The sequence below is a fragment of the Suricata suricatta genome, chromosome 16 (assembly GCF_006229205.1).
Source record: "Suricata suricatta isolate VVHF042 chromosome 16, meerkat_22Aug2017_6uvM2_HiC, whole genome shotgun sequence".
Classification (NCBI taxonomy): Eukaryota; Metazoa; Chordata; class Mammalia; order Carnivora; family Herpestidae; genus Suricata; species Suricata suricatta.
In genome coordinates, this window is record NC_043715.1 from 42,529,052 (window position 1) to 42,542,490 (window position 13,439).

Below are 13,439 nucleotides of genomic sequence, written 5' to 3' on the forward strand. Positions count from 1 at the left end.
TTAATAAATACTTGACTGGATGCAAGTCTTTTGACCTCCACCCCCGAGTCCTGGATGGAGAGCAAGAAAGCTTGAGTTCTAAGCTTCATCCCTAAATTCCTGAACAACCTTGGGAAGCTGAAACCTCAAAAGTAATCATGGCCTTGTGTTTCTCCAGAGATCAGAGATTGGGGGAAAGTCTTTTATGCTCTAACAAGCAGAAGTACAGGGTCATTTTCATGTTATGAAACCCTGTGCAGCTGGACCGAGCCCGAGTCTTAGCCATCTGCCTAGCTCTAGCCAGACTCTTGCTGTGTCTCAGACATCTAAGGTCATTCCTGTCTCAGGGCCTTTGCACTACCTCTTCTGGGGACATACTTCCCCCAGAATTTTTCATTGCAAATAACGGCCTTAATCTTCAGTGTTGATGCCAAAGTCCAGGAGGGGTGATGGTGATTGCAAGAAAGAAACTCAGTGTCAGGGCACTGGAGATAAAAAGAGATGCCTCTGTTCCATTAGTTAATTTAATCCTCCGAAGAGTCTTGAAAGGTGTTTACTGTCATTTCCCCCATGTTACAAATGAATAAATTGAGGCCAGAAGAGGTTAAGTAACTGGTTAAAGGTCTCACAACTAGAAAGTAGCAGGGCCAGGATATGAATCCAGGCAATTTGGATGCAATGTCCAGCTTCTTAACCACAAACTTTCCTGCCTCTCAACATACATTAAAGCTTATTAACACAGGGCCTGGCATGGGGGCATTTCTCAACAAGCAACAGTCATTTCTCTACTCCTGTCAGATATTTGACTCTCCTAATTTTACAGCCCAAGCTCCAGAGCCAAGCTGACAACTCTTCCAAGTCCATCTTGCAGAGCCCAGGGTCCCTGGGTCCATGTTCCTATGCCTGCACGTGCTAGGCAGCTAGATTTGAGGATTCCACAAGTTCTCTGGGGTCCCGTCTAGGCCCCACCCGTTACTAGCTCTGTAAACATAGGAATGTTACATTCTTGCCTGGGTCTCAGCCTCCTCACCTGTAAAGTGGGGACAATATCAACCCCTGTGTTCTAGAATTATTAAAGGGTTTCAGTGAGATGATGCATGCAGAATGGTTTCCACCTTACCTGGCTCATAAAAATGGCTCAATAAATTGTAACATTTATGATTAGAACTTCTCAGTGAGAATTACCAAAGGTTCTGGGGCTGGGAAATACACTTCCAGCCACCTTTAGGCCCCAAGTCGGGACCAGATGAGCTCAGTGTCTGTAGACAAGGTTGGCTGGGTGAGAGGATTCCTCACCTGATCCTACCCAGGATCCACCAGTCAAGTACATCCTGGAGGCAATGTGGTTCAGGGAGATAATCTCTTGGGTCTGATAGACCTGGCTCTGAATTCCAGCTCTGATTTCTCCTCAGGACCTCAGTTTCTTCATCTGTCAAATGGGAAGAGACTAGTGTTTGAGCAGTAGGCAAAAGTTTATTAGACTATAAGATTAGAAAGGAAGAATAGTATGAAAGCTCTCTTTACAGAGAGGGGACATTCACAAAAGTGAATACCCCGGGAAGAGACCAGTCTTAAGAGTGATTAAGCATGTGAGTTTGGATTCAGAAAGTTATGTAATATTCGTTGTACTCTGCTCAGCCACAGACCAGCTGTGTGACCTGAGTGTCTTCACCTCTGTGAGCCTTGGTTGTCTGATCCAATGGTGTTGTCACCATTCCTATTCCTGGGGTGGCTACGACGATTCCCAGCACCATGCGTGCCCACATTCTGGACCCTGCAGCTGTTACAACAGGAGGCAGTATATACCAAGAGTTAAGAGCTTAGGCTCTGGGGGCGCCCGGGGGGCTCAGTCGGTTGGGCGTCCAACTTACCATGATCTCACAGTTCGTGAGTTCAGGCCCTGTGTCAGACTCTGTGCTGACCGCTCAGAGCCTGGAGCTGCTTCAGATTGGGTGTTTCCCTCTCTCTCTGCTCTTGCTCCACTCATGCTCTCTCTCTCCTTCAAAAATAAACAAACATTAAAAAGAGCTTGAACTCTGGAGCTGGACTGCAACAGGCCTCGTTCAAATTCCAGCTCAGGCAATTACTCCTGGTGAGATCTTAGGGAAATGGATTCTTCTCACAACCTCAATTCTTTTATCTGTGCCGTGAGAATAACAGCAGTAAATGCCCCCAGGAGAGCTTGTTGGAAGAATTCCATCAGAATGGAACTAGGATGATTTTTAAAATATCCTTTCACAGAATGCAAATGCATTTACCCAAAAGTTTGAGGACTTAAACATATGTACTGAGTGACGCTTTCAGGATCAGATCCAAGTCCAAAACCAAAACCAATACCCTTCATGTATGGATGAGGTAAGCCAGGGCCAAGGTGATCACATCAGACCCCATCCCCCATCTACAAGATCAACCTTACTTATCAAAGGGTAGCTCGAATGCCGGACTCTCACTAGAACAAGGTCGGAGTCCCAGCAGTGCCAGTTCTCGCTGTGGGCGACAAACAACCCTCGGAAGTTAACCGGTAATCTCCCTCACAGCGTTATTCAGGAGTCAGTGAGATGACGCACACAGCGCGGTACACCAAAATGGTTCAGTGAGCGAGAGCTGCTGCTTCTGCTGCTGTAACAGTACCTGCGCCTGTCTTTTTCCAGCTTTTTGAAGGGTTTGCACAGGCCGGCTGGCCACCTGCCTCAGCCGGTCTCCATCCCGACTTTAAGCTGCAGCTACTGTCCCAGGCCCTCCGCAGGAGGGTCCTTCTGCCCCCGTGTTCCCTCCCTAGCTCCTCGGCCAGCTGCGGGGAAGTAGGCGCCAGACAACACTCCACCGAGCCCTAGAGCTGAGCTTCTGAAGCGCAGGGACAGAACTCCAACTACAGCCGGAAATCTTTGGGCTGGTCTCCCGCCTCCCGCCCCTCTGATCTATCAAAAGAGAAGAAGCAAGCCTCTCGACCAATCAGAAGTGGAAGCGGTCAAGCAATGCCCGCCTCCCTAAAGCGCCCTCGCCCCTCATTGGGTGTGTCCGAGCGCGAACGCAAGGCTAAGCCACTTAGAAGAGAGTGGAGCTAGCCAATCAGCAGTACAACCGCTCCGGAGCTCTGGGGAGGAAAGAGGCAGAACAGGCTGACCGACTGGCGCGGTTCGGGCTCGGCGCTTGTCAGCACAAAAGCCCTTCCTGGGTAGAAAGCTATCTGGCTGGGCTCTTAGCCCTGACCAGTTTAATGGCGGGGCAAAGCAATGGACCATTCTGTCTGGTGTGTTGGCAGGGGGGCAGGGGGGCTCGTACGTGAAGTGCGCAGTTAACCCTGGCTCAGCTGACCGGCAATGAGCATTTAAAGTGCGAGCATCTAGACCAATCACGGGTCAAAGCACTGCCCCTCAGGTTCCTCCTCTGTCCCCGCACACTTCCAGGTGAGGCATTGCGTTCTGCAGCCAATCAGGAGTGAATCTGGGCGAAAAGTGGGATAAGGGAGCTGCCTACAGGCACCTGAAGCCGGGCTGGCTCTTGAGGGCCTCCCAACCAATCACAGACATACATTTCATAGACTGTCAGGGGTTGAGGGAGAGGTGCAAGGGTTTGCAATGAGAGCCACTCAGGTTGGCAAGACAGGAGCAAAGAATTGGTGGTATCCTGAGCCCTTGCAGAGGGCGATTCCAAAGCCATTGGCGAAAGAGTTTCAGGGCCCAGTCTTTTCACAGAGAGGGTGGGAGGGAAGAGAAATTCCACAGCCAATCAGTGGTGGGTGCGAGGCTGGGAGGGGAGCAAGTGGAGCTGTCCTAGGTGCCTCCGAGGGTGTTGAGCGTGCTCAGTAGATGCGGCCCATGCTGCAGCCAATCAGGGTCCGCCTCAAAATCCAGGGAGATAAGCGAGCTGTGCATGCGCCCTGGCTTCGAGCTCCTGACCTCGCGCCGCTCCCCACTTTCTAACCGACACTCGATCTTGCACAGCCCTCAGCGTATGTGAGGCCGTGGGAAGAGGAGCAGGGTCTGAGTCGGTGAGTGCCATGGTTTTTCTTACACTTCTGCAGGCCTGAGCTGACTCAGGCAAAGCTGGGGTGGGGGAGCTTGAATGGTCACTGTAAATGTCGAGAATTGAGAGCTGAGGACTTTAGTCCCTCAAGGTTCCCTTTGCCCCGGCAAGGCTGGAAACGGGACCTCCTGGGCACCTTTGGTCCCAGGTTGGGCAGAGGCTAGGCCAACATGCCCTATGAGTTGGTCCATGTCCCTGAGGCTAACTTGATTTGGACGTGTATTGTGTGGCAATTGAAGGCCCTTGAAGCTCTGTGTGGTGTCACTGGCCATGAGGTATGGCCTCTGAACTGTGAGAGGTTGTCTGAGGTCTCTGGACTGAGTCTGGATCCGGTGAATTGGAAGGAGAGACCTGTGACTCTCCAGAGGTTGTTGGGAGTTACTGGCCAAAAGATGAAACTAATGTGCACTTGAGAGGTTTTCTGGAGTCTTTGGATCCAGCCTGGGCTGAGAGTGAGTGCTGCCAGGGTTGAAACCCGATGGGAAGTTGTCAAGGGCTATTGCATCCAGGCTGTGCTGAGAATATGTGGCTGCAAGACTTTGGGGGGGAGGGGGTTGCTGGATTCCAGGTTGAGGTGCTGTTGGCAGGTTTTCCAGTATCAGATCCAGGTTAGACAACCTGGCCAGGAGGTTAGGCCCATGGTCTTCTGGAGGTTCTTGAGGAGGGAGTTTCTGAATCTCAGATAGGTTGTTTGACCTCCATGAAATATTATTTCCATGTGATGTCTCTAGAAAAACCAAACAAACAGGATTGGGTCATGTTTAGACCCTTTCAGTCCTGTCCCCATGCCCCAAACTCTGGTCATTCCTAGAAGATACCAGGCTATAAAAATGGGGCCAGATCCATAAAGAAGATGGATGTTGTACTGGAGAATAGAAAGAGGTATGTGATACATCCTGCTCTTTACAAAATCACCCAGACTCTCTTTACAGAAAAAATTTTACACTTATGGGGCAGGGTGTTTATAGTTCATTTCATTCGGTTGTTCAAATTCTACATGGTATAAAGCTTTCAGGATGCTTTCATGTACACCCAGAGTTCTTTTTTAATTTTTTTTTCAATTTTTATAGTTTATTTTTGAGACAGAGACAGAGCACAAGTGGGGGTGGGGCAGAGAGAGAGGGGGAGACACAGAATCTGAAACACGCTCCAGGCTCTGAGCTGTCAGCACAGAACCCAACGCAGGTTTCAAACCCACAAACCGTGAGATCATGACCTGAGCCAAAGTCAGACACTTAACCAACTGAGCCACCCAGGCGCCCCTCATGTACATCCAGAGTTCTTAAAACCTTGGGTGGGGAATTCAAGGAAGTGGTCTATAAGTGACTTTCAGGAAGTTTTGAGCTCCTGGAAGTCACAAGAAAACTGTATGCACATTGTATTGGGAGTGGGTGCAAAGTAGCCACGTGGATAAGCAAGAAGTATCTAACCTGTCCGAGGACTGACTGCAGAGCAATCTGTAAATCCTTTGTCATTCACATGCAAAATGGTAGGAGTATCTAAATTTTCTGATGTAAACAGTTGATTCCATGGCTTACAATTTTAAAATGGATTGGTGACCCACTTAACCTATGAGGTTAAGAATCATTGGAATAGGGGCGTCTGTGGGCTCAGCAAGTTAAGCTTCTGACTTTGGCTCAGGTCATGATCTCGCAGTTCGTGGGTTCAAGCACCGCATCAGGCTCTGTGCTGACAGCTCAGAACCTGGAGGCTGCTTCAGATCCTGTGACCCCCTCTCTCTCTGACCCTCCCCTGCTCATGCTGTCTCTCTCTCTCAAAAATAAATAAAAACAAAAATTTTTTAAATAAAAAATTAAACAAATAAATAAATAAAAAGTGAGATAAAGGGAGAATATTTTTCATAAAACAAGTAATCATACCTCTAATTGGCCTATTCTGATGGTTTAGTTTTAATTACATTTGAAACAAATCCATAGCTGTGTTGCTGTGTTGACATATTTATATCAAGCCGGGCTGTACATGTAGGGGCTCATAAAGGAGTTTATCATCAAGCCTATCAGTAAGAATAAAATATATCAGATGGTAAACTCTATTTAGTAATGTGAGTATTAGGACTGAGAGGCAAAAATCATACCTCCTTTTCCCACATACTTCCTTCCAGTTATGTCCTACCCAATCTCTTCTACCCACTCTACCCTCTCCCAAGATGCAGGCTTGTGTCCTCAAAACTCATGGTTTCCTGCGTCCACCCCACAAGACAACTGCAAATGATTTCTACAAAGTCAGCCTGGGAAGTAGAAGGTGGACAAGAGTTTTGAGGCTGTGATGGGAGACCTTTCAAGAATAGACAGTTAGCAGTGTCCCTACCTTTCCAAATCAAAGTGCAATTGGGGCGCTTGGGGGGCTCAGTCCATTAAGTGTTCGACTTCGGCTCAGGTCATGATCTCATGGTTCATAGGTTTGAGCCCCGTGTCGGATTCTGTGCTGACAGCTCAGAGCCTGGAGCCTGTTTCAGATTCTGTGTGTCCCTCTCTCTCTGCCCCTCCCCCACTTGTGCTCTGTCTCTCTCTGTCTCAGAAATAAATAAACTACAAAAAGCAAAAACAAGTCAAAGTATAATCTGTGCTTCTGCTGTTACTGCTCAAGGCAAGAAGTCTTGGGCTAAGTAGTCAAGAATGTAGGTAGAGAGAAGGGGCCGTAGTGTCGCCAGCCTAAGGGCTAAGGTGTAGAGACTCCTCTAAGGAGGCCGTCTCTAAAAGAATGTCCTTAGGTCTAGGTCTAGATCAGGTATATACCAGTTGGGAGGCAAGTGAGGCTTCCCATTCTTGGGGCTTTTGTTCACTGGATGGGGAATCTCCTTGGCCTTTCTCCTCCAAGTTTCCGGGAAGCCGGCTGACACTTCCTGTCAAGTACACTTGCCTTACAGATAATGCTGCCCTTTGAGCACAGTTTCCAACATTCTTGATCATCAATGAGCAGATCATACCAGTGAGAGGGCTGAGTCATAGGCACATAAAGTAGGGCTGGGAGGCAAAGGGTGATGATGTAATCATCCAGACCCCTGTGCCCTCCTTCTCCACTTGGGGTTTCTCTCTCAAGGCTTTTCCCACTTATTCCGTATCTCCAGGGATTGCACTTCTGTGTTGGAAAAAGGATGTTTTTCTCTGTATACACACATACCAGGGATTGATGATTTTATATACATGTTCAGGCCAAGTGCCTTTAATATGGATGTCTAATGACTCCCCGGGTGTGGTTGCATGAGGAGTTAGAAAGCTCAGAAATGGAAAATATTTAACGTTCAGAGTAGCACATGAATACAGCCTGTCCATTTGCATTTTCCCTTTCATTCTGACTCATCTTCCCCTCTCCCCACCCTATTATTGCCCCTCCACCAGCCCCACCCATTGGCACACCCTGTCTGTATAGGAAGGATTAACATCTGCCTGCACCCAAGCTAGAACACGAAGTAGAGGGAAGGGATGTTTGGTCTAGAGGGAGAAAGTAGAACGCTGGTCTGAGTATTTTGGAGTCCTGAGCCAAAGGGAGAAACCGGAGTTTAGACACATAACATTTGGGTCTAGGAGGGGACCGGGATCTAAGGGAGAAGCTTAGGGGGCACTAGACTATGTCATGTCACCAGAGCAGCCTGCCGATGTCTGTCCTGTGCCTCTCCCAGTTATTTACTGGGCGTATATGATGCAGCAGACACATACCATAAATGATCTCTCTACATTTGTTGAAAGAATGAAAAATGTGCCACAGGAAAGGGGATAATGCAATAACGAAAAACAGAAAAAGAAATTTGAGTCTCTCAGACCTCGTCCTTTCGCCAGGTTAACAAGCACTAAAGTGTGAAAACAGGGGAAATCTCCTGAGAGCTTGACCCTTTTGGCAGGAAGTGAAAGAAACCCCGGAGTTCTGATTTCAGAGAAATGTCATTTGTCATCAACCCAAGAAAAGGGAGTTTTCTCTTCAAAGACCACCGCAGGCCCTTCCTGGGGTTGCCCCCTTCAAGGCTTGATGGGAGAATCTGAGTCAGTTGCACATTCAGTCCCCAGTGGTGGCCCAGATGACAGGGGTCATTTCCACAGAGCAGTTAAAGCTTCCTAGTACTAGGTCAAGGCGAGGAAGGACACGGCATGCTTTTGACCCTCCTTCACGCTCTCTTTGGAATCCAGATGTTTCAGTCCTTTGTACTTCTGAGATAGTAGAAACAGCTTTCAGCTGCGGGAGCTCTACCGACGCTTCTCAGAAGCAGAATTAATACTATTTGAATGATGGTACTGACAAACCACTTTCACGTTTATCATGTCGTTTTATCTTTACCCTCACCTCCAAATGAGGTAAGCAAAGGTTACCTCTGTTTCATGGATGAGGTAACTGAGGCTCAGAGAGGCGATTTGCCCAAGGTGACTCAACTAGTAAATGGCAGAGATGAGACTCAAATGCAGGTCTGATTATTCCAAACTCCTTGTTGCCTCAAATGAACTTTTTAAAAAAATATTTTTATTTTTTTTTTAAGAACTCTCTACACCCAACATGGGGCTCGAACCTACAACCCAGAGACCATGGGTAGCATGCTCTACCAACGGAGTCACTTGAACTTCTTTGACTCTGGAAGTTCACAAATGAAATTCGGAGACAGGGAGGCAGAATGTCTTGAATCTAGAAGTAGAGAGGGTGTTCTCTCCTTGGGGGTGGGGGGTGGGGGGCTGAAGCAGAGCCAGGGTTATAAAACCACACCCCCTTGGGGGACTGTGGCAGACTGGTACTTGGGACACCCAATGGAAGACCGTGAGGTCAGGGGCGTGGCTAGCTCCAGGGGGCCCCAGGAGCCCCAACAGCAGTTCAGAGCATGCGGTGTCCAGGAGGAAGCTACAACTGGTAAGTGGTTGCTTCTCCCCAGCTGAGACTTTTCTCCCATTACACCTCTTTTCTGTTCACTTCCTGCCAATTAGTAGCCTTCTCCCTGAAGTGTCCAAGCAGTAATTCTCCCGACAAGGGTCCTTACTCACAGTGAGCCCGCACTTAGGAATATGCCTGCTGTGACACTTGGGTCTGTCTCTTACTATAGGGGTTCCCAGTTCTCTTCTTAAAAGCCAATGTGGTAGTTTTGATGTGTGATAAATTTCCACCTTGTTTTGGGCTCTATCTATTCTTTGCTTTTGGTTTATGGAAAACAAAATTAAACCACCTCCTTATCCTAATCTGGAGAGGAAATAGCCTCCCTCTCTACAGTTCCCGGTTCCTTTTCTCCCACTTCCTCAGGGGTCAAACCTCCTCCAAAATCTCTCTCCATCCTCGAGTTGGGAACCTTCTCTTCTGTGGCTTCTGCACCTGCTCTCTAAACCCACTGGATGGAATTCTTTGATCTCTTCTAGGTCCTTCTCTGAGAACATGTTCTAGAAGTTTCAGCTGTAGGGAGAAATTGACTGATGCCTTAGGGCATGCCCTCCTGCAGCTATGACCTCAGTCTTGCTGCCCTTTCTGCCTCTCAGGACTACTCAGTTCCATGTGATGGGATTGGGGTGGGGGTGAGGGGGTGGCACGCTAGCCTTCTAAACTCTCCCGTGAAGCAGTGTCTTGCTCCATCCCTAACTAGGGTTGACTGGCTCTTAAGGTGATCTCTTTGTCTGGAAAGAAATCCTGGCCTGTTCCAGAGTCTTTCCCTACAGAAAGGCTTGGAGTAGCAAAAGTATCAACCTCTGCTATCTTCTAAGTCAGAGAGACTGCCAATTGACTGGACCCATCTTATATGAGCTTTAAACCCGCCATTAGATATGGTTGCTTACTGCCTAGTTCTTACTCTTTTAAGTCCTGAACTTGATCTAATTTCCATTCTCCTGCCGCCCGCTCCCCCCATCCCTACTCCCTGGTTTGTTATGATTCTGGATAAGCTTAGATCCTCTCTTTGGGTTACTTTATGTGCTTCATTCAGGACACAAGAGAGCTCTGAGCCAGCAACTCACTCTTTCTCCCCTCACCTCCACAGGCTTGAGAATACGCCATTGCTCTCTCCCCTTTCCACCATGGATGCCACACTGTGGCCTTTCTTTCAGATCCTCTGAGATTGGTACCCAGGCCAGGCACAATGGCCTTGTTCCGGACAAGACTGCCTAGTCCCTATGGCTCTGATCGGCTGGTACGGCTAGCAGCCAGGCTCCGGCCAGCACTATGTGATGCCCTGATCACTGTGGGGAGCCAGGAATTCCCTGCCCACAGCCTGGTGCTGGCAGGTGCGAGCCAGCAGCTGGGCCGCAGGGGCCGCTGGGCTCTGGTGAAAGGCATCAGCCCTTCTACCTTTGCCCAGCTTCTGTATTTTGTTTATGGGGAGACTGTAGAGCTGCAGCCTGGGGAACTGGGGCCCCTTGAGGAAGCAGCCAGGGCCTTGGGGGTGCAGTCCCTGGAAGATGCATGCAGGAGGGCTCGGTGGGATGGGGTTAGAGAGCTGGGTCCAGGGCTGAGGGAACATCAGAAGGAGCCAGAGAAACCCACAAGGGATTCTGAGAGAAGACTGGGGGGATACGGAGAGCAGAGACCAGAAAAATTTGTTAGGACTGGTGGAAGAGAATGGGAGACACTGTATGAGCAAAGGCCACCAAGAGAGAGCCCTGAGCCAGCAGAGCCAATGAAGGAGGGTCAGGGGGAGCAGATGAGATCAAAGGAGACTCTCAAGCAATCCCCTCTTGGCCATGGGGGAATAGATGGAAAGCAAGAAGTGATTATGTGGGTGACGGAGAGTCCAGGGGGCTCTGAGGAAAGATTGCGGGAGTTCCCTGGCCCCCTTCCCCCACCAGGTTCCCTCCAAACCAGCATCATCTCTAGGCCCTGGTGGGCTGAGACCCCTTGGTTTGGGGAGGGCCAGCCTGCCCTGTGGAGCATCCTGCTGTTGCCACCCAGATATGGCACTCCCTTCTCCTATAGCACCCCCATCAATGGAGCCTGGCAGGAGGTCTGGCCTCAGGACCAGAGGTGAGTGAAGAGCCTAGTGGATGACCTCCCTGGCTGGGAGGAAGTGTCTCAGGATAGGCAGCAGTGATGGGTGGAAGGGCACCGCATCTCTTATCTCTACTGTACATTTCCTGAGCTGGAGATAGGACAAGAAGCTTTCACCACAGGGGAAGTCAAAGCCCAGCCCCCAAGGAGGACTCCTGACACCTCCCTCCCCAAGAAGGGTTTGGCCAGGTTTTGCCAAGGCTAACTCTTCCCCACCCCACCCCCAGGATCCCACTGTCACTGAACCCTGAGAAAGGTCTCTGGAACCAGAACTGGTTGGCCTCCTCCAGTCCTGCCCCAGGTATGCCCTGCAGTGCCCGGTACAAATATTATAACATGGTCTCTCTCTCTTGAGGCTGGGGATCCAGAAGTCCAGCCTGAGTAGGGCACCTATTTCACTCTGCTCCCTCCAGGTTCCCTCCCCCAGGGCTCCAAAAAGCTCAGCCCTAGGGAGATGGAAGAATCTAATCAGAGGCACACAGGTGAGTAGGGTGTGAGGGCACCTTTGCCTTCAGCCTCACTGTAGCCCTGATGTCTTGCGAGGGAGTACCAGTGATCCAGCTCTGGGATTCTCAGCCTTGTCTTTTTGGTCCCCACAGGTGCACTTGCAACGTGTGTGGGTCAGGTGAGCACAGCAGGCCCACCTCGCCAACAGCCTCCTCCACCCCCTCCTGCGCGGTCTCGGCCCTATTCTTGTTCTGTCTGTGGAAAGAGGTTCTCTCTCAAGCATCAGATGGAGACACACTACCGAGTCCACACAGGTAAGGGCTCCCCGCCCACTGCGAATTATCTACTCCCTTACAAACTCTGGTCTTTCTGTTCCTGAATCCTTCTGTTTGCTTGGCTTCCACACAATTCCCTCATCCAGTCGCCCAGATCAACCCCTAGGCCAGCCTTCACCCCTTCTTTCCTTCACCGGCCTCCTTCTCCACTTACCCTAGGAGAGAAGCCCTTCTCCTGTAGCCTATGTCCCCAGCGCTCCCGGGACTTCTCAGCCATGACCAAACACCTGCGGACGCATGGGGTCGCACCCTACCGCTGCCCTCTGTGCGGGGCCGGCTGCTCCAGCCTAGCCTCCATGCAGGCGCACATGCGCGGCCACTCGTCCAGCCAGCTCCCACCTGGATGGACCATTCGCTCCACATTCCTCTACTCCTCCTCTTCGAGGCCATCCCGGGCCTCGACTTCTCCCTGTAGATCCCCTTCCTCCACCTCCTGACAGTGTCGGTACCTTCTTCGGCTTCACCCAACAATACAATAGAAGAATGAAAGACGGGTCGCTGGGCTGGCTACGCTTTTGACCCAGCATCGCAGGGACGGCAGCATAGCATATCTGGCTCCAAGAAGCACCGCAGCAAGGGCGCCGAGAGCCTTCTCCCAGATGACCGCGGGCCCTAGAAGCCTGGGCAAGCGAGTCCGTGTGGGGTGTGGGCAGTGAAGTTTGCACGAATGAAAATTAACTGTGCGAGGACTGGCGATTTCATCACCAAAATAAAGTTTCCTGTGCCCTCCTCTCAGAACAAGTCTGAGTCCAGACTTCAGTCTGTGCGCTGGGGAGAGTCTCTGCCCCTTGTCCTGTAGCGGCCCCTGGTGGCCGTGCTTCCGCGGTCAGCGGGGGGAGCGGGGGAACACTTCCATCTCCTGGGTCTCAGTCCTCCCCCAGAGGTAGGGGCCCGGCGAGGCCGCGAAGTCCAGGCTGACTTAGCAGCAAGCACTGTGTTGGGAGGCTGTGAGACACCAAGTTATTCGCTCCTTCCACAGCAAGCAACGGCGCGCAGAATCTGGGTCTGCGACCCCCAGTCCGGGGCTCGAGGAACATGTGCATTACCCTGCTTTCTGCCACCCGCCTCTACTCCTTGAGCACAGGGTCCGCAAAGCCGCGGCCTCTCAAGCACCTTCCCTACACGCCGTGCGGAAAGACCGCCGGGTCGCACCTCTAATTGATACTAATCCTTTGCCGTGACCCCTTTCGCAGCCCACGCCTCCTGCAGTAGCAAACTTCATTTCCCAGTGTCTTTGGGATTCCCAGGGTCCGAAGCCCATTGCACCCTGGGAGGGGTAGTTCATGCGTGCCGCTGGTCTCTACAGAAACAATGGGAGGAGTCTGCGGCGGGAACCACACCTCCCGGCAGCGCTGGAGACGGCTTTCTGTGTCCGCTCAGGATTCTATAGTCCCAGCTCTCGCGGCCCTAGCTCTCGGCGGAAGGAGCAAGGCGCCTGGACTACATTTCCCGGTGGTCTCTGCGCCTCACCCCTCTCGGGCCGCAACGCGGGGTCTATACTCTTCAAGCGAGGTCTAAGGGTGACGGCCGACCGGCCTCGGACTCCCGCTCCCGTGGTGCCCCGCGCGTGGTAGGCCCAGCCCCCGGCTCCCGCTAGCCCCGCGGCGGCGCTGGTTGCTGTCGTGAGCCGCAGCCGCCCCGCCCCACCTCTCCTTCCCCTCCCCCCGGCCCTGCGCACGGGCCGCCCCTCCC

At 51.2% G+C, this 13,439-nt stretch overlaps 2 protein-coding genes and 1 long non-coding RNA gene across 14 annotated transcripts in view; 2 read left to right on the forward strand and 1 right to left on the reverse strand.

The window, feature by feature from the left end:
* Window positions 1-3,155: 3,155 nt before the first annotated feature.
* Window positions 3,156-12,935, reverse strand: LOC115280872. The gene is made up of 2 exons (XR_003903985.1): window positions 11,902-12,935; window positions 3,156-4,732 (listed from the first exon to the last, which is right to left on the reverse strand). It is a non-coding gene; the product is annotated as an uncharacterized LOC115280872 (long non-coding RNA).
* ZBTB32 (zinc finger and BTB domain containing 32) lies at window positions 3,676-12,488 on the forward strand. 12 transcript variants are annotated; one of them, XM_029925941.1, is made up of 8 exons: window positions 3,798-3,970; window positions 4,817-4,887; window positions 10,029-10,205; window positions 10,767-10,941; window positions 11,193-11,266; window positions 11,379-11,447; window positions 11,565-11,726; window positions 11,907-12,488. In XM_029925941.1, exons 2-8 carry the CDS (start codon window positions 4,863-4,865, stop codon window positions 12,182-12,184), a joined length of 960 nt encoding a protein of 319 aa, XP_029781801.1. In that variant the 5' UTR covers window positions 3,798-3,970; window positions 4,817-4,862; the 3' UTR covers window positions 12,185-12,488. The 12 variants fall into 12 exon arrangements, with proteins under 12 accessions (XP_029781800.1, XP_029781799.1, XP_029781801.1 ...); XM_029925940.1 differs by having other exon boundaries at window positions 3,676-3,970; window positions 10,029-10,941; window positions 12,188-12,488; XM_029925942.1 differs by lacking the exon at window positions 10,029-10,205 and having other exon boundaries at window positions 3,801-3,970.
* Window positions 12,936-13,030: 95 nt separating the features above from the next.
* KMT2B (lysine methyltransferase 2B) overlaps window positions 13,031-13,439 on the forward strand; it is a 20,117-nt gene continuing 19,708 nt past the window's right edge. The window contains exon 1 of the mRNA XM_029924272.1: window positions 13,031-13,317. Within this exon, the coding sequence (XP_029780132.1) occupies window positions 13,031-13,317 (287 nt within the window). The remainder of the gene's footprint in view (window positions 13,318-13,439) is intronic.